Source organism: Hyperolius riggenbachi, chromosome 4 (assembly GCF_040937935.1).
Source record: "Hyperolius riggenbachi isolate aHypRig1 chromosome 4, aHypRig1.pri, whole genome shotgun sequence".
NCBI lineage: Eukaryota > Metazoa > Chordata > Amphibia > Anura > Hyperoliidae > Hyperolius > Hyperolius riggenbachi.
In genome coordinates, this window is record NC_090649.1 from 333,148,305 (window position 1) to 333,167,524 (window position 19,220).

General features: G+C 44.2%; 1 protein-coding gene across 1 annotated transcript in view; it reads left to right on the forward strand.

The window, feature by feature from the left end:
* Positions 1-19,220, forward strand: part of CAPN9 (calpain 9) — a 150,124-nt gene that overhangs the window by 99,805 nt on the left and 31,099 nt on the right. The window contains exons 11-14 of the mRNA XM_068279531.1: positions 2,679-2,887; positions 4,318-4,354; positions 7,609-7,689; positions 10,879-10,936. Of these exons, the coding sequence (XP_068135632.1) occupies positions 2,679-2,887; positions 4,318-4,354; positions 7,609-7,689; positions 10,879-10,936 (385 nt within the window). The remainder of the gene's footprint in view (positions 1-2,678; positions 2,888-4,317; positions 4,355-7,608; positions 7,690-10,878; positions 10,937-19,220) is intronic.

The following is a 19,220-nucleotide window of genomic DNA, read 5'->3' on the forward strand; positions in this document are numbered from 1 at the left end:
TTGATCTTTCTTTGAAACTAATTGTGCTTTCATCAATCACTACATTCCTATGGGGTATAAACAGACTTCTGCATCTTTCTTTCATATGCTCAGTCATGTTTCTGGCCTTCCAACCCCTAGTTTGAGGGCCTTCAGGACCACTGATGGGTGGAGAAACATGTAGCATCCAATGGATCTGACTAAATCGCTTGCGAGAAAAAATATCTCCAAAAAAGGGGGTGTAATTGATCCACCGAGTTGAGAGAAAATCCTGGATAGATCCCCTTTCTTGAAGTGCCATCCTAAGAATTACTCCAAAGTATGCCTTTATTTCCTGCATAGTAACATCAGTCCAGCTCCTCCGGATGGATCTGGGTGAAGGAGGTTTATTTTCTAACTTCCTTTTTGCATAATCATTTGTTTCATTTATAATTTCTTGTAATAGGGCCGGTGTAAAAAAAAGCTCTAAAAACCCACTGACAGTTTCTGGAACATTAGCTGCAGGCAGTTGTACCCCTGCATTACACACAGTAAAGGGAAAATTATGCAGCAAGCAGTCACTGGTAGGAGAGAAGCTTGCCCATTTTCTGTGATCACCATCACCCTCCCTACTTTCAGCAGCTTCCTCACTTTCATCAGCCTCATCAATATCAGTGTCATCACTGTAGCAATAATCACAGTCACTGTCATCACCAGAATCCTGCACATCTGATTCTGTGCTGCTGTCCTCCATAATCCGCTGTGCCACCTCAGCCACTGTCATTTTTCTTTTACCTGCTGCAGAGGATGCCATTGCTCCACTCTGTAAGGAATCTGCAAGGAATCTTCAATAAATAACCTGGAACCTGCAAGGGATCTGCCAGGAATCTGCAAGAAAGAACCTGCAAGGGATCTGCAAGAAAGAACCTGCAAGGGATCTGCAAGGATTCTGGAAGAATTAATCTGCCAGGAAACTGCAAAAAACACCCTGCAGAGAAGCAGCTACAATCAGCAACAAAATTGCAGAATTGATTCTGCCACTTCCTGCCAGCGCTGATCGTGCACTTCCTGTTTAGGGGAGGGGGGTACCACCTGTGTGGGCATGTAGTCTTACATGCCCACTAAATATGGGGAGAGAGATCGGGCTTTGCTGGGGGCCGGATCTGCCTGCAAACCGCCGCTGAAATAATGGCCCGCATAGCGGGACATACGACAGGAACGGTAAATTTGCAATGCCCCGCTATGCGGGACATACGAGTGGTAAGATTAAAGCCCAACTAAAGCCAAGATTGAGCAAGGTAAAGTCTATTAGCAATAAGGATGTTAAGTGAATATAAACAGCGTACAAAAGAAAAGTTCTAGACAGTATACCTGCTTCATACACCACCAGAGGTAATGCAGGCGAAGCACATTAAGATTAATACATCTTTGTGGACAGTTGGGTATGTTTTTGGGGGTTTTCTCTGTAACTTTAGGGTTATTCAGATAAAATAGGTGCATGCTGCACTTGGTAATTTGGCTGCCTCCATAGGCTGCAATGTAATTAGCGGCTATGGTGGCATGCCAGGTGAGCCTTTTGACTGCTGTCATGAGCGGACACGCTCACTAGCTCTCTGTTATTTTATTACTATTTTGTATTTTGCACCCTAGCACTAATGCACTTATAGCACTTTATGTTTTGCCTTGAAAAAACGTCATTTTAGAAGTGAAAGATGTTGGGTTTATTACTGGTGGGGGGTATTGTGTAATATACTTTATAGTTATTTGAGCTGAAGGGGTGTGATCTATGCTCACTCTATGTACTTATAATGTAGCCCTAGCTCATTAGTAACTTTACAGAGAATGTATTTAATGTGAAAGCAGTTAGATGGTGGATCTTATAAATCTTTATTAAAAGTTAAGTTTTATTAACAGTCCCCTCATCAAGAGGAGGTGCTGTGAAGGTTGTAATTTGGGTGTAGGAGTGCGCCACTGTAGCTGTACTCCAGCTGGCTGATTTGAGCTGCTTTAGGGCCTTTTTCCACTAGCCTGCGATTTGCGATTTGCTTCTGATCGCAAATCGCAAGGTACATTAAACTAATGGAAACTGCAGCAGCAATTTCCATTAGTGCGATCCGATTGCGATGCGATTTTGGTCAAAGCGCAATCGTCGTCCTGCCGCATTTTGTATGCGATTGAGCTGGACTATAATGAGTATAGTAGCTCAATCGCAATCGCATGGTGAAAATTGAAACGTGATTGCGATCGCATTTCATAGTGGAAAAGAGCCCTTGGGTTAATTACAGCTGTAAAGCCCTGTAGCCACTGTAATTAGCATCTTTAGAGCTGCTTGGGTAAATGGCGGCTTTACGACCCCTCTAATTAGCAACTTAACAGCTGCATGGGCAGTTTGTGGCATATATATAGGTTAGGTGAGGAGTAGGTGGGGGAGGTTTGTGTTATGCGTAGATAGTGGAGGGTTAATGTGATTATTAGGTTACAGTGGGGGATAGTAGAATATTTGTATAATTACCAATATTTTATCGGGGAATGGCAGTAGTAGAACATCTGTAAAATTACTGATATTATTTTACCAGCCTTTCCTCATGCCCATTTTACCAGATGCCCCTTTTAGATGTATACTGCTCAGGTACCCTTTACAGATGCATGTTAAGATTTTTGTAAATTTATGAAAATGCAGTAATATTTTGATGCTAACATCCTGTACTCATGCTTTGCAGTGCCCTCCAGGTCAGTCTCAGGCAACAAAAGATTTTTTTAAGTTCAATCCATCTAAAGCAAGAAGCAAAACCTATATTAATTTGAGGGAGATCTCCCAACGATTCAAGCTTCCACCTGGGGACTACATGCTTGTTCCTACAACATTTGAACCTCACCAAGAAGCAGATTTTTGCCTTAGAATATTTTCAGAAAAGAAAGCAGACATTGAGTAAGTACAATGATAATGCATGACTTAAAAGCAGTACTGATTAAACAAATGGGTCAAAAAGAAGAGGTTGAAAAAGTGATAGTATTTGTCACTGGGGACATTGGAGAGCAACAGGTCATAGTCTGCAAGAGCTCATGGGACCTAACGTCAAATGGTGTTTACAGTACATAACATGGCTGTATTATATTTCCCCATCAGTTAGTGTGACATGTTCTAGAAATGCATCAGACAACACTAGGAGGGACAGAACATAATTAAAATGAAACAGCTGTCTGCTGATGATGCTTTGTACCTGGTTATGAAAAAGACAGTTTTGGGTCACTATCATAAAGTTTACAAAAATACTTAGTTCAACTTTTTAAGCCTCACTTTAACTCAATCCAGAGAGCCACAAAGGAAGAAACTCATGTTAGATCAAGGTATCACCTCCCAACATCTAGCAATCATAGCTGTGGATGCCCTTCAAATTAAGGAAAGCATCCCTTTGAAATGCAAGCCTAGAATCTGCCATTATTATTTCATTTGGAAGGATATTCCACATCATAACCACCCTCACTGTGAAAAACCCTTTCTAAATAGATGGTAAAATCTTAAGTCCTCCATGTGCAGTTCATGTCTTCTTGTCCTCTGTACAGACCCAGAGATAAAAAGTTAATTTGCATACCTGATGTTTATCTCTTTCAGGCAGAGAACAAAAAAAGGAACACAGCATAGTTATTTGTGTGCTTGGCACTGTACATACGTACGTACATACATACATCATGTCACCTCGGTATTTCTTTAAGTTTACAGGTCTGTTATTTATATAGATTATATATTATATAATCATACGTCCTGTTGCTCTGACCATGAGAAAGGCATATGTAGAAGATATAGACTGGCACCATCAAATTCTTCAAGCTCTTTTATTTGTCAAATGGCATACAGCTTCAATGCGACGTTTCACATTTTTCAAGCTCTGCTGCATGTAGCAGAGCTTGAAAAAGGAGTGCTGCCCCAAAACGCGGCATTGACAAATAAAATGGTCAGAACAACTGTACTTATGATTATATATATATATAATATATAATCTATATTATATGCTATTAACATCATAATTTGTATTATACTTGACATTTACAGCAAGAAGTTTTGTATCAGGATGATACCATTTATTGGCTAACTTAGAAGGAAAAGAGTAAGCTTTCAGCTACTAATCCTTCTTTAGACTCAGTTCCTGTATGGTGACAAGATGTTAGAACACACAGCTTATATACACTCAACACCAGAAGGAGGTACATAGATTGTTTTCACATGTTGTATTTTTTTGTTTTGACATATTTTATTTGACATTTATGTTTGCAAAAATGTCAGCAATGTTCTTATAATATTTTCTAAATATAATATATGAAACATTTTGGAATCCAAAGTGATAAGAGCTTGTTTTATAGGGAGGTTGAAGGCGATATAAATGTGGACATACCTGATGTAAGTTATTTTTTTTTATCTTTTTCTGCCCTTTTTAAGTTTAACTGTCCACCAAAAAGTTGTTTGTTTGTTAGTTTTAGTTTAAATAAAAACCATGTTTTTATTTTTGTCTGGGTCCTGAGTAGGAAGATTCCCCCTTACTTCCTGTGTTGTTGGCTCTTGTCATAGCAACAGGAAATGAGTCATAGTCATAATTAGTTTGATTTAAAAAAAGACAAAAAAAATCCACTGTCCTGCAACCGCTCATATTCTAGTTCCAGAGAAAGATGAAAAACCCTTACAAATTACAGGGTTTGGGGAAAAATTCTTCCTGATGCCAGGTGGCAGATAAGATCCCTGGATCAACATCACTAGGAATTACCTTGTTAATAATATCCATGGGTGTCTTTCAATGCTAGGAAAGCATCCAAGTCCTCTTTCGGGGCTGGTGCACACCAGAAGAGCTTTTCTGAGCGATTTGTGATTTTAAAAGCTCCTGCTAATGTTATCCTATGTGTGTGCACACTGGAGCTATGTGATTTTGTAAAAATCCCCCATAGCATTGCATTAGCAAGAGCTTTTAAAATCTCTAGCGTTTAAAAAGCTTTTGTGGTGTGAACCAGCTCTCAAAGCAGATATAGAATGTGCCATAACTACTTCCTGTAATTATATATTCTACATTGTAACAACTCTTTAATTAAGAGAATTGTGCCTTCTTAAAACAGAAGGCATTTGTGATTATTCAGGTTGCAATGAACATTTGAAGTGTCCCACAGTATATTACTGCTGAATATGCAGATCATCCATTTTTTGACCCTGATAGCTAAACACCCCTTCAGAACCACTGGAATGCAATGATGTGTCAGCTTGATAATGTTATGGCCCATACTCATGGGCTACAATTGTCGCCGCAACACGCGGCGCGCGCGTGTTGCGGCAACAGGTCGCCCGTGAGTATGGGCCGTCGCACGGGCGCGCACCCCGAACTGTCGCCCGTCGCTGATGTCGCCAGGCGATTGAAAGTTTCAATCGCCTGGCGACAGTCGCCGCCGCACCTCCGCCGCAACTGTCGCTAGTCCGCGTGAGTACGCGGACTAGCGACTGCAACCTCCATTGAGGTATGCGGAGCTTCCGGCGGGGGGAGGAGGAACGTCGGCGACAGCTTCCGTCGCGCCGCTGGTCCCTCTTCCGCGTGTGTATGCGGAGGGACCTTGCGAGGAGCTGTCGCCGGCCTGTCGCCCACACGCTCACGTGTGCTGGCGACAGGCCACTTTTGCTGCCCGTGAGTATGGGCCATCAGAGAGCCAAACTAATACAACATGCATACAGACTATTTCGGATTGGTTGATCCTCATCAGTATATGGCATGGATTAATATGGCTCTGTGGGGTAGGACTAAGTTGAAACACCCAGAGTTACAGATTGCCCAGCAATGGTAAGATATTTTACATTTTTACCATTCTCACTGTGAAGAGCCCCTTTCTACACAGGTGGTAGTAAAAATGGTTCATGCTCAGTTTGTTAGCAGTATGGTCCTGCAAGGTTCAGAACTATGTTCAATTCTCTTCAACATATTTATTAATGACTTAGCAAAGTAATGTTGCCATTTTTACAGATGATGCAAAAGTATTCCCAGTCTTTGGAGTCTCATCTCCAATGCTACCAAAGATAGCAATACATTTGTTATTATTATTATTATTATTATTATTACTACAGCCTAATAAATGTTACAACTTTTTCCACATGCTACTAAAAGCAGTGTTTTACATCACTGAGGACTGGGGGTGATTGTTAGTGTCCATCATGCTTGATCTCTAACAACCAATCTCTTACGATCTTGAAAGAACTTTTACTTAAAGTGAACCTCCGGACTAAAAATCTACTCAGCAGAACTGAAAAGGCTTGTTGTTTCTTTAACAGTTTCACAGCATCAGAGCTTTGTTTTTCTTACCAAAGCATCATTTTTAGCTGCATTTTTAGCTAAGCTCCACCTATCAAAGAAAACTGATGCTGTGCAAAGCATGATGGGGTTTCCTATGTTGTTGTTCACATTGCCTAGCAACTGGGAGGGGTGATCAGCACACAGGACAGTTGGAACTGTGTCTCATGCTCCCTGTCACCTCCTTTCAACCAAAAAGATGGCTGCCCTCGTGAAATCAAACATTTGCCTGTTCTTTTAAAACAGGGTAGGTAAGAGATTATATTACCTATCTACTTTAATTAACATAACTAATGTAACTTAATGACAGTATGTTTGTTTAGGCTGGAGTTCCTCTTTAAGTTAGGGCAGCAAAGTGCCTACCACACATCTTCCCCTCTGCAAAGAAAAAAATAGGCTGCTTGGCTAGGAAAGCAGTATATCTGTACGACAATCACTCCAAAACTGTCACCCAAAATGACCCCAAACATTTATTTTGGGTGACAGCAATTGAAAATGTGCTTAATTTTTTATTTGTTTGCAAATGAGAAGCAATTATGCTGCAGATTTAAAGTGACTCTTGGTAGTGAGGTGAATAAGCTTTCTCTTTGATTCCTTATACATCTCTCCAATTGACCACCCTAAGGGCCTGTTAACACTTTAGCAGATGCAAAACGGGCATGGTAAATGATCCGTACATTTTGCATCTGCTTGCATAATTTGTGCCATCCACTCTGCGTAGGCCAGTCTGCTTTAATTACCGGTACACAGCCCGGATGCCAGTAGAGGCATGGGGTTCCCCATAGGAGACAATAGTCCAATTTTCCCTAGCAACAGGGGGAATTTTCATTGGTCCACCATGAACCAATGAGAATTCTCCAGTTGCAGAGGAGTCAAATGGGTCTTTTGCAGCACAGTGGAGATCCCAATGCTTCTGCTCGGCACCGATCTGTGTCCCGGGACCAAGGGGAGAAGTCTGAACTCAGCAGCATCCAAATTGGACGCTGTCCATTCTCTCATAGGCTTTCATTGCATACATCTTCTCAGCCGGTCCGGAAAAAGTACAAAGTTCAAACTCTAAACGCGGCAAACGGATCAGTTTTTTTTAACAAGTGGAAGCAGATCCTAATTTTTAACATTAGGATCCGCTCCCTACGCTGAGTGGACCTTAAAAAAACGTCCCGAACGAGTACATTTTTTTTAAGCAAGTGTAAACTGGCCATACATTTTTAAAATGTATGTTTAAATAATATGTGAACATTTTAATGTCTAGATTAAATAAAACTTCCCTGTTAGGATGTACAGTATTTAATGCAAAGTTGTTTGTTAATGCTAACATATTACAAATATTATACAGCCACCAAAGCCAAATCCGCCACATAAGGAGACTGAAGAAGAAAAACAGTTCCGAAACTTATTTGAGCAAATAGCAGGTGAAGTAAGTATTAAGATGTTCTGGTAGTAAACTCAAAGTTCTGGATGTGAATTAATAGGTTTAAAATTGTAATGTCAGTGCATTTGCTTCAAAATTATAAGATTTAATCGACACAACTGATGCCTGGGTTTAGAATCTACATTTGTTATCGATCACAGGGATACTATACACTGGTTTAACTGTCTTTCAATATTGCAATTGATTGGATTTGTCAGTTTAAACTCTCGTCAAAATGAATTTGCTAAACTGAAGTACAATTATATGATTGACCTGAGATTAGACATCAGGCTATGCAAAATAGGATTCTCTGGTGGTGTTCCCGTAAAGTGAATACTAACAACACTGACCTATAATTGATCAAATGCAGACATTCTATGATTCACCTTACCAACTTGATCACAAGTAGGTCACCTATGAATGAGAGGCCACTTGTGACTGCTGGCTAAGGTTGGGGTAACCCTGTGAGTGCTTTAACCCCCTCCCGACCGCCTAATGCCGATAGGCGTTGGGAGGGTGGCAGCCCAGGACCGCCTAATGCTGAAAGGGGTCAAGTCCTGGGGTGGGGTTTTGCAGGGGATTGCGCGCACCGACATTGGTCTAACAGCGGTGATCGCCGCTATTAGACTGTTAGATTGCAAAACGTCTGTCTATTTACATTGTACAGCACTGCAAACTACAGCAGCACTGTACTGGGGACAGCCGTGTCACTTGGCTGTCCCCTGGGGAGGCTCAGAGAGCGATCGGCGAGTATCACATAGGCTGTCGGGGGGAGGGAGGGGGGTGAATAAATATAACAGTAAAATAGGGAAATTTATTTAAAAAATACACAAACAAATAAATAAAAAAATAAAGAAACGTAGGAGCCATCAGAGCCCACCAACAGAAAACTCTGTTGGTGAGTGTCACGGAACAGGCGTGAGAAATGAAAACGCAACTGCAATCGGGGTCCTGCCTCGATTGTCGTTGTGCTGCCAAATCAGAATCTCATGTCTGTGGATACCAGGCAGTCCAGCCTGGGGGGTCTCTGCTGTCTTCATAGGAGATAGTTAGCAGAGTCTTTTAATGGAAACTGGCCCTGTGACTTGCTAATTTAGCCAGAGGTGTAAAACTCAGTTTGACCTAGCTGATCTCACTCAGATGCTAGTTAAGAACCACAAGGCCAGTGTCCTGCCTTTGGGGAAGACAGGGTGAGCCCACAGCTCACACCTCAATGTGAATTGACTAGCAAATGGGGCTTCCTCCTGCTCACCAGACAAACTGTCTCCAGGGGTTAAAATGATAAAGCATGTGAATTATGATTTATATTTATTAAAGGAAAACCGAGCATCACCCAGAGGTGGGAGGAGTGTATTCGGATCCGTTGAAATTGGACCAACGTCTCGGTATACAAATCATAATCATACCTCGCTCGGTTAGGGAGTTATGGGCCCCTCGGTAACCATACGCCTTAACACCCGCATCTAAGGTATCATATTAATCGGTAGGTTCTGGGGATCGATAATATGTAATTATTATTTGTGTGCCGGCCGCGTAGGTCGGCCTAGAGAACATGTCAGGGTTATGGGGCTGGTGAAAGCCCCTGCCCAGATGTGATTACCATAATCCGGCCCGGGGGCCGACTCTGGAAGCCCGCCTCTGAACTCGGCTCCATTAAAAGTGAATGAGCTGCCCGGGCAATTTAGTCCTCCACATTCCATCTATATGAGAACGGTCTGCTGCCAGCCAGAGGACACATGGTTGGCGGCCATCTTGCTGAACTTTGAATTTTGCTCTGAAAAAAAGAACTTTGGGGAACTTGAAACCATTTTGCTTGGATTTTAAATTGAGCTGAAACAAAGGATTTTACCAAGGACTTTATGATTCTTCCCACAAAAAGGACATCTTTCCTGGAACTAAGTATTTTTTCTCCCTTTCTCTTATTTTTTATACTGGCTATTACTGTTTTAATAATTGTTGATTTTAATAATTGTCTGTATATATTAATTATTTATATTGCCCGTGAATAAAAGACTTTACCAAAGTCATTCACTGTTCCGCTACCCTATTATTCAGCATACACAGGAACTGAACTCAGACTTCTGAAGAGACGCTACTATTGTTATTAGCCGGACAGAATAGAGTGTGTTAACTGTTTTTATTTGCAGGTCGAGAAATAACCAGTTGGTGAGTTCCTCTGTCTCAGAAAACAGAGGTGGTGGCAGTTATACCCTGAAATAGTGTGTAAAGTTGTAATTACCGTACCTCACAGGCTCCCTTCTGGTCGGGCTGCTGCCCAATTTCTGTCGGTTTCTGCGCAAAGATCGCGACCAAAGCTTGCATTGTCTGTGTGCTGAAACCGATTGAAAGGCAATTTGCGGTCTGACCACTAGGGCTCCTGTGACAGTGGGCAGAAAAAGGGGGGGGATTCACTTGTGCACAGTTGTATGGCTCTGCAGCAAGCTTTTAAAGCTGCAGAGCCCTAAATTGTAAAAAAAATAGCCTGGTCACTAGGGGGGTGTAAGCCTGTGATCCTGAAGTGGTTAAAACTGAGGGGCTCTGATAAGGACTGCTAGGCCACACTGTCACTCACCTAGTGATCACTCCTGAATGGCTTCCTCTCTAAGGTGCAGTTTCTGAGAATTCAACTTTCCCAGCTCCACCTCCCCCAAACTGTTGTCCAATCAATAAGAGGGACCTCTGGTGTCCAAATTATATAGCAACCTATAGCAGAGCCTAATTGCCAGGTGCTCCTCACTCCCATTTACCTGCTTTGGCCAAACAGCCCCATTTGTAAGAGAGTGTCCCAAGGGGAAAATGCCCCGCTACTCCCTGGGCTAGCGCCCCCCCCCCCCCCCCATTTCACACAGTTTTGCACCCTTATTGAGCTGTCAGATAAAAATGTATCTGTGCCCGGAGAAGAGCTTTTAATTTGTTTTCTAGATAGAAATAGAGGACAAGGGGTGGTGTATAATAGAAATAAAAGTACAGCCTAGAGCTTTCTACAAATCTGAAGACAACTTCATGTTTGTTTGCATGTTTGTTTGCATCTCTGAAATATTGTAACTTGAGTCGTTTGCTAGTAGGTGACTGCCTGCACTAACGTTTGCTGCTAACTGAATCTCACCAAAATAGTTGGATCTTATCTAGTACTTTTGTACAGTTTACTATATTACTGAGAATCCTGTTGTTTATTATAATGATCTTGAATTACAGGACATGGGAGTCAGTCCAGAGGAGCTGCAATATGTTCTCAATTCTGTTCTACGGAGAAGTAAGTTCACACTGATATAGATAAATGGTATGCGTAGGGCATTTTGAATAATGACTTTACCTCTCATTTGAAATGACTTATCACAGAATACAGAAAAGGAAGTGGAAATCTCCTCGATTCCTATTTTTTTTTAAATCCCCTCTATTTGATTCCCCATATTATTGTACAAAAACCAATTTATATGTTTATTGACTACTATTTGCTCTACTTAAAATGAATGGGTTTTGGCCGTAAAGTGGTGTGAAACACTGACCTAACATTAAAAAAGAAATGTCTTTTCCTACTTTTTACTACCCATACAGTTATTCTATTTGCTTTTGTGCACAAGTAATATTGTCTGTTTACAAGTTCTCAAAGTACAGTTTATCTGCTCTGAAAGCTGCTATTGTATTTTATTCAAGCTGCTTTTTTATTATAAATTAAAATCTTCTAGTGAGATCATCTGAACTGTGCATATGCACAATGTAACAACTGAGGAATGTAAAACTAAGGAATGTAGATAAAAGTTACTGTTATTTGCTCTTCGGATCGGATCCGAAGCTGAAGGGGCTTTTCCATGGCAGGACAAAGTGCTGCGTTTAACTGTTTGAATGCTGTTCTTGCTACAATTGTTGATAGTAGATATGAGGCTGTAAGGAATCTTTTCGAGCAAAGAAGAAATGTTGAGTTTCAGACCAATTTAAAAACAGATTCTAGGATCATTTGTTAACAGGGGCGGCGCCAGGGGGTGCTTTGGGTGCTGACGCACCTCCTAAAATTCTTCAAGCGCCCCTAAAGCACCCCCCAGCGCGAACTGACTTTCGGCGTCTAATAGACGCCGTGTCAGTTCACCGGCAGCAGCAGCCCGCAGCTCCGGCAGAACAGGGCTACAGTAAAATGGCGTCTAAAGCCCTGCTCTGGAGACTTTGAGTCTGCAGTGCAGAGCTCCGGGCCCATTTTCCTGTAGCCCTGCTCTCAGCATGGGCGTTTCAGTTGCTGGCTGGCAGAGGATCGTGGGAGCTGCGCGCCGGACAGAGGCTGGGACAGGAGCTCTTCTGCAGGTGAGTAAATGTTTTTTTTTATTTATTAACAGGTGTATTTTCTGGGCAAGTCTGCCACATGATTGAAGTTTTTTTCTGATCAAGTCTGCCACACATGATTGAAGTGTTTTCTGATCAAGTCTGCCACACATGATTGAAGTGTTTTTTGATCAAGTCTGCCACACATGATTGAAGTGTTTTCTGATCAAGTCTGCCGATGTTATTGAACGTATTTTCTGGTCAAATCTGCCGATGTTATTGAACGTATTTTCTGGGCAAATCTGCTGACATGATTGAACGTATTTTCTGGTCATATCTGCCACATGGTTGAACATATTTTCTGGGCAAATCTGCCACATGGTTGAACGTATTTTCTGGGAAAATCTGCCACATAATTGAACGTATTTTCTGGGCAAATCTGCTAACTTTACATGTATATTCTTGAGAAAACCTGCACAATTATGTTAATTTTCTGGGGAAAGGGTCACCAAAACTTGGGCCCACTGTCTTTGCATTGCACTTTTAAAGGGAACCCGAGGTGAGAAAAATTTTGAGTCCTCTGCCTCTAATTCTTTCAACCATAGACCCTGAAAAAGCATGCAGCAGGTCAGGGGTTTCTCACAATATTGTCAGAACTGAGAAGATTAGCTGCATGTTTGTTTCTGGTGTAATTCAGTTCACTACTGCAACCAAATAGATCAGCTGCCAGGCAACTAGTATTGTTTAAAAGGAAATAAATATGGCAGTCTCCATATCACGCTCAACCTTGGGTTCACTTTAAATTACAGTTAGCTCCGCCCTCATCCGGGCATGGCTATGCCCATTCTTTTGCCGCGGTGCGCGCACACCCATTTTTTGCTGCGGCGCGCAAAGTTGGTCCAGCACCTGCATAGCACCCCCTCCCCCCAAAAAAAAAATCCTGGAGCCACCACTGTTTGTTAACATGGCGTCCAACATGATGCTGGTGTAGCCTGTGTGTGTGTCACTGCTCACACACACACAGCAATTGTGCCTGGCCAGAAGGTGCAGCCTGGAAAATGCTGCTGGCAAGAGAGAGTGGATAGCCAGCATCCAAAATGGCCACCAGCTGCAGAAGAGGCGGCACCAGAGCTGTGAGGAGAAGAGAACCCGCCCCAAGGCGGAGGAAACAGAGCATGCGGATGACTCAGGTTTTTTTTGAGCATGCTCAGTGCGGAGTGGCAATTGAAGATACCGGTCTGAGGCGGCTGAAGCTGTGTTGTCACAGTTTTTTGATGGCTGTGAAGATGCTGAAGCTGTGAGATATGAGGCACTGTGAAAGGCTGAGATAAGATGGAAGAAGTAGCAGCTGACAGGTAAAGAGAAAGAAAGAAAGAAAGAAAGAAAGAAAGAAAGAGAGAGAGAGAAAAAGAAAGAAAGAAAGAAAAGTAAAGCAGTAAGAAAGGAGAAGAGAACACAGGACAGATTCAGGAAATCAGAAGGCAAATATTAAAGATCACACAGTGATAGAGCTGACAGGAGCCTTGGGATAGAGACGGGGAGAGACAAAAAGCAAAGCTGAAGAGATGATGGATTGTGTACACCGATACTGCATCTATAAGGATGGAGCATACAGAAAAATATAAACCTATCACAGAAGGAAACCATGGCAGATTTACCCAAGAAGGCCAGTGAGATATCTGAAAAATTGTGTATGAACTGTTCCTAACTCAAGCCAAGAGTTTATATGTCTCTGAGTACAGAAGCTGGATAAAATGTATATATGTGTATATGAAGCCTACCTACACTCATTCTGCTGGAGCTATAGACTGTAATATATGTGGTCCACAATCGATTGACTATATAGAGGGAACAGCCAGCACAGAAAGTTATAAAGAAATTCACAAATTGTCTATCTGAAAAATAAATACATTAACCTCCTAGCCAGTTATCCCGAGCTCAGCTCGGGGTAACCTGCGCAGGAGGATTTCTCAGGCCCCGCTGGGCCGATTTGCATAATTTCTTTTTTATTGCACGCAGCTAGCACTTTGCTAGCTGCGTGCATATTACGATCGCTGCCGCTCGCCGCCGATTCGCCGCTACCCGCCGCTCCGTCCCCCTCTCCAGACCCCTTGCGCAGCCTGGCCATTCAGTGCCAGGCAGCGCTGAGGGGTGGATCGGGATTCCCTCTGATGTCCCGACATCGATGACGTCAGTGATGTCATCCCACCACGGCGACGAGGGAAGCCCAGCAGGAAATCCCGTTCTGAACGGGATTTCCTGCTTTCAGACAGCGCCGGCGGCTATCGGGTTAGGTAGGGGGATGCCGCTTGTCAGCGGCTATCATGTAGCGAGCCCTGGGCTCGCTACATGATTTAAATTTTATTTTTATTTTTTTTAAAGTGCTGCGCCGCCCCCTTGCCTACACAATTGGAACGGCAAAGGGGTTAAACTGCTGACATCAGGCCATGTGAATCTGTGAGAATTAATAAAAAATATTGTTTACATCGGAGTTCTTTTGGTTTGATACTGTCTTGTGGATTACAATCTTTGATCGACTAACAGGAAAACAGAGACTTTATTCCAGAAAGGATGGAGTGATGGAAGTTGTCTTCTGAGTTAAAGTGAAGAAAAATTAATACATCTTCTTGGATCTTACCACTTCAAGATATATCTAAAAATAGAGCACTTAGATGAACTTTAGCAAGGGACTGAGACTGTATAGTGTGGCGAAGTGCAACGTTTAGTTAAATAGAGAGGAATGTGTCTTTACTGAAAAAGAAGTTTATTCATGTGCTTTGTTACTGAACTTGTATTCTTACTATTTAATACAAATATTTATCAAAAGAACTTGGTGTCTTGAAGAGTTCTTTACAGTTTGAGCATTACAGAGGTGTTACATTAGCACATACACACTCACCAGCCAAAAGATTAAAGACATCTCCATAAAACCAGGCACACACTTTCAATTATGATTGGACAATCCCTGACCAATTTTGCCACCTCCATGTAGTACGAGGGTCAACAGATATTGAATACCAAAATAAAAGAATTAAGCCTGGTACACACTTTCAGTTATGATTGGCCAAATCACTGACCAATTTTCCCACCACCACTCTTTTAACCTGTTATTTTGGTTACTCTGACTAACTTCACTTGAACCATTTAAATAAGTCAAACACTGCACAGGTGCTGTTTAGAAAGTTATAAAGTGCCATATAAAAACACGTAAATTACCTACTGAGATGTCTAGCTTAGGAGCTAAAAGGTTGCACAAGGGAAGCTAGAAGAATGAAGCCAGGCAGCCTCGGACAGACCCACCGAACTACCGACGTAAAGTTCGGTGGGCCTCCTTTAAGAGATGTGACGTCACAGTCACATGACCAAAGGGCCCCCAGTCTCTCCTATCCAGCGGCCGGGCCTGCGCCAATTAGATTTTCCTGACGTAATCACGCTAGCGGTGCGGTGCGGTCCTGAGGCCTATAAGAAGAGGCAGCATCATCAATCTTGTGACAAGCTCCGCCTCCGACCACACTGCATCAGCGTTGCACGCTGTCCGGAGGCCTGGCTGAAGACGCCTGGCCTGCTCTGTGTGGACTCTGAGGGAGAGGAGAGCCGAGGAAGCCGCTTGCTGCACGCAGCCACAAACTGTAAGTGAGTCTGTCTGAGGGTCTGCTCTGACCTGCCTGCCACCGGTCGGGTCGGGACCTGTCGCCTGCTGCCACGCTGCCAGTGCAGACAGTCCAGAGTCAGCTGCATGCACGGTGGGCTCTTTCTTTGTGTGTTTGGAGGGGGGAGGAGACTTACTCAGCCAAGGGGAGTGAGGAGAGGCGAGCTCAGGAGCAGAGCTGGGACAAGCTCCTCCAGCACCCAAGGCTGAGACACCAAATTGCGCCCCTCCATTCCTCCCACCCCAGCTGTCACACACTGATTGCTATTAGACTAAGAGGGCCACAGGGCCCACAAGGTCCCCAAAACCTTAATATCTAGTTATCTGGCTTGCAGTCACTGCTATGTATCCCCTTTTCTTATTTATTTCTGCTTCAAACACAATTAGGAATGACAGCTGAATGAATTGTGCGCCCCCTCCTACACTGCACCCTGAGGCTGGAGCCTCTCCAGCCTATGCCTCGGCCCGGCCCTGCTCAGGAGACTGGCACACCGAGTGTGAGGAGAGGGATGAGAAGATCACCAGACCAGCCTGGCTGCACTGCACCCACGGTGGGACTTTGTGTGGGGGAGGGGAGGAGACTCAGCCCAGGAGACTGTCACCGAGTGTGAGAGAGAGAGAGGGATCACCAGACCAGCCTGGCTGGCTGCACTGTATGCATAGTGGGACTTTATGTGGGGGAGGGGAGGAGACTCAGCCCAGGAGACTGTCACCGAGTGTGAGATAGAGAGGGATCACCAGACCAGGGATGCTTGTTGGTTGTTGTGTGACCTGGAGGCCAGAGAGGCAGCTGCAGGACTCAGAGAGGAGATGACAGGTCAGTGTGTGGGCAACTGGGGTGTGTTGCTGTCTGGTGTCTAGCCGTGGTGTGTGCCTGCTGTGAGTCTGCCTGCCAGCCATGGGTGGTGGATGATGGGCACATTGGGCAGTCTCAGGCAGTGGCACACAGTGCAGTGTGTTAGCGGGGGGGGGGGGGGGTTGGCCTAGCTGGTGCCAATTTACACACAGGGGGTGCTGCCCCCCCTTCCAAGCTGGGGGGGGGCTTGCATTGTGTGGGGGTATCTGCCACCCACCTGATTGCTTTGTGTGGTGGTATCTGCAGCCAACCTGTTTGCATTTTGTGGGGGTATCTGCAGCCAACCTGTTTGCATTTTGTGGGGGTATCTGCAGCCAACCTGTTTGCATTTTGTGGGGGTATCTGCAGCCAACCTGATTGCATTGTGTGGGGGTATCTGCAGCCAACCTGATTGCATTTTGTGGGGGTATCTGCCGTCAACCTGATTGCATTGTGTGGGGGTATCTGCCACCAACCTGATTGCATTGTGTGGGGGTATCTGCTGCCAACCTGATTGCATTGTGTGGGGGTATCTGCTGCCAACCTGATTGCATTGTGTGGGGGTATCTGCTGCCAACCTGATTGCATTGTGTGGGGGTATCTGCAGCCAACCTGATTGCAATTTGTGGGGGTATCTGCCGTCAACCTGATTGCATTGTGTGGGGGTATCTGCCGTCAACCTGATTGCATTGTGTGGGGGTATCTGCCACCAACCTGATTGTATTGTGTGGGGGTATCTGCCACCAACCTGATTGCATTGTGTGGGGGTATCTGCAGCCAACCTGATTGCATTTTGTCGGGGTATCTGCCGTCAACCTGATTGCATTTTGTCGGGGTATCTGCCATCAACCTGATTGCATTGTGTGGGGGTATCTGCCACCAACCTGATTGCATTGTGTTGGGGTATCTGCCACCAACCTGATTGCATTGTGTGGGGGTATCTGCAGCCAACCTGATTGCATTTTGTGGGGGTATCTGCTGCCATTTGACTACTTGATGAATTATCATGAGGCATGTAACTACTTGAATATTTTATCTAAAATGTATCTGGTCAGACCTAATCTCTGTGAATAACACCGCTACTTATTTTGTGTTTTGTATTTTTTTTTTTTTTTTTTAAGTCTGCCCATGACTCATCATGACCACGCCGATGTTCCAGTGCGTGGTGACACCCATTTAGTTTCGCATTTAGACATATCCCTATTGGAGACTGTCCTCAGAATTGCTCACAATCTATTCCCTACCATAAAGTCGTGCAAAATTTCTAGAGTACATGTGTATGTGAGCCCAAAATGGGGGGGGGGGGGGGGGGGGGGGAGAGGGAGGAGGAGAGGGGGTGGGCCCCAGGCTGAAACATCCTTGGTGGGCCCTTGGTGTCCCAGTCCGACCCTGAAGCCAGGTACACATTTTCAATTATGATTGGCCAATCACTGACCAGTTTTACCACCTCCATAGAGTATGAGGGTCAACAATACTATAAGCAGATTGTGGATAAACCCTCATACTACATGGAGGTTGTAAAATTGGCCAGTAATTGGCCAATCATAATTGAAAGTTTGTACCAGGCTTAATTCTTTTAGGTTTCCTTGTGCCACATTTCAGCTCCTAAGCTAGATGTCTCAGTAGATCATTTATGCCTTTTAGGTTTGCTACACAAATGGCAGTCTGAATGACCAGTCTGTAGACGATCTTACTATCTGTATAAGAGAATATATATTAAAAATATATAAACAAAGTTACTTTGCAGCCCTGATCGGAACCCAAGCTTCCAACCCTCAATGGCTTTTTGCCACCTTTAATTCCTTACTCAACCCCACTCCTCCCTCTCAGCCAACGACTTCACCAACCACTTCACCACTAAATTTGCCGCAGTACGCAATGATATTTCCCTCCTCCATTCCTCCTTTCCCATTGCCTCCCAGGTCGTATCCTTACCTTCCCTCCCAACTGCTCCCTTGTCCCATCCACCCCTCACTTCATTTGCTCTTGCCACCATTGATGAAGATAGCCTGTTGCTATCGGCTTCCCCTCCCACTTCCTCCCCGCCTGACCCTGTACACTCAAACACCCTTTGCCCTCACTTCCCTGACCTGGCTCCAATCCTCACCTCCTTGTTCAACCTCTCCCTTTCCACAGGCACCTTCCCCACAGCCTTCAAACAGGCCACTGTACTTCCCCTGCTAAAAAAAAACCCTTTACTCAACCCATCCCTACCCTCAAGCTACTGCCCAATCTCCCTCCTTCCTTTTGCCTCTAAACTCCCGAACGCCTGGTCCAAAGACGCATTACCCAATACCTCAACACCAATACCCTACAGTCTGGATTCTGACCTGCACACTCAACTGAAACAGCCATCGCCAAGGTGGTCAATGACCTTAGCCTTGCCAGAGCCAAAGGCAGTTATTCCACCCTGCTCCTCCTTGACCTTTCCTCGGCATTTGATACTGTAGACCACCCCCTCCTCCTCCAATCACTACAGTCCAAGGGCATCCATGACCTCGCCTTGGCCTTGTTCTCCTCCTACCTAACCAATCACTCCTTCGTGACTTCCTTCAATGGCTCCTCCTCAACCCCTGCCCCCCTCTGTCAGGATCCCCCAGGGCTCTGTTCTGGGGCCCTTTCTGATCTCCATATACACTTCCTCAATTGGCATACTCCTCTCCTCCCTGGGCTTCAAATACCACCTTAATGCCAATGACACTCAGATTTACCTCTATACCCCTGACCTTGATATCTCCTCCACCACCATGGACAAGGTCTCCTCATGTCTTTCAACAATTTCCTCCTGGATGTCAGCTAGGT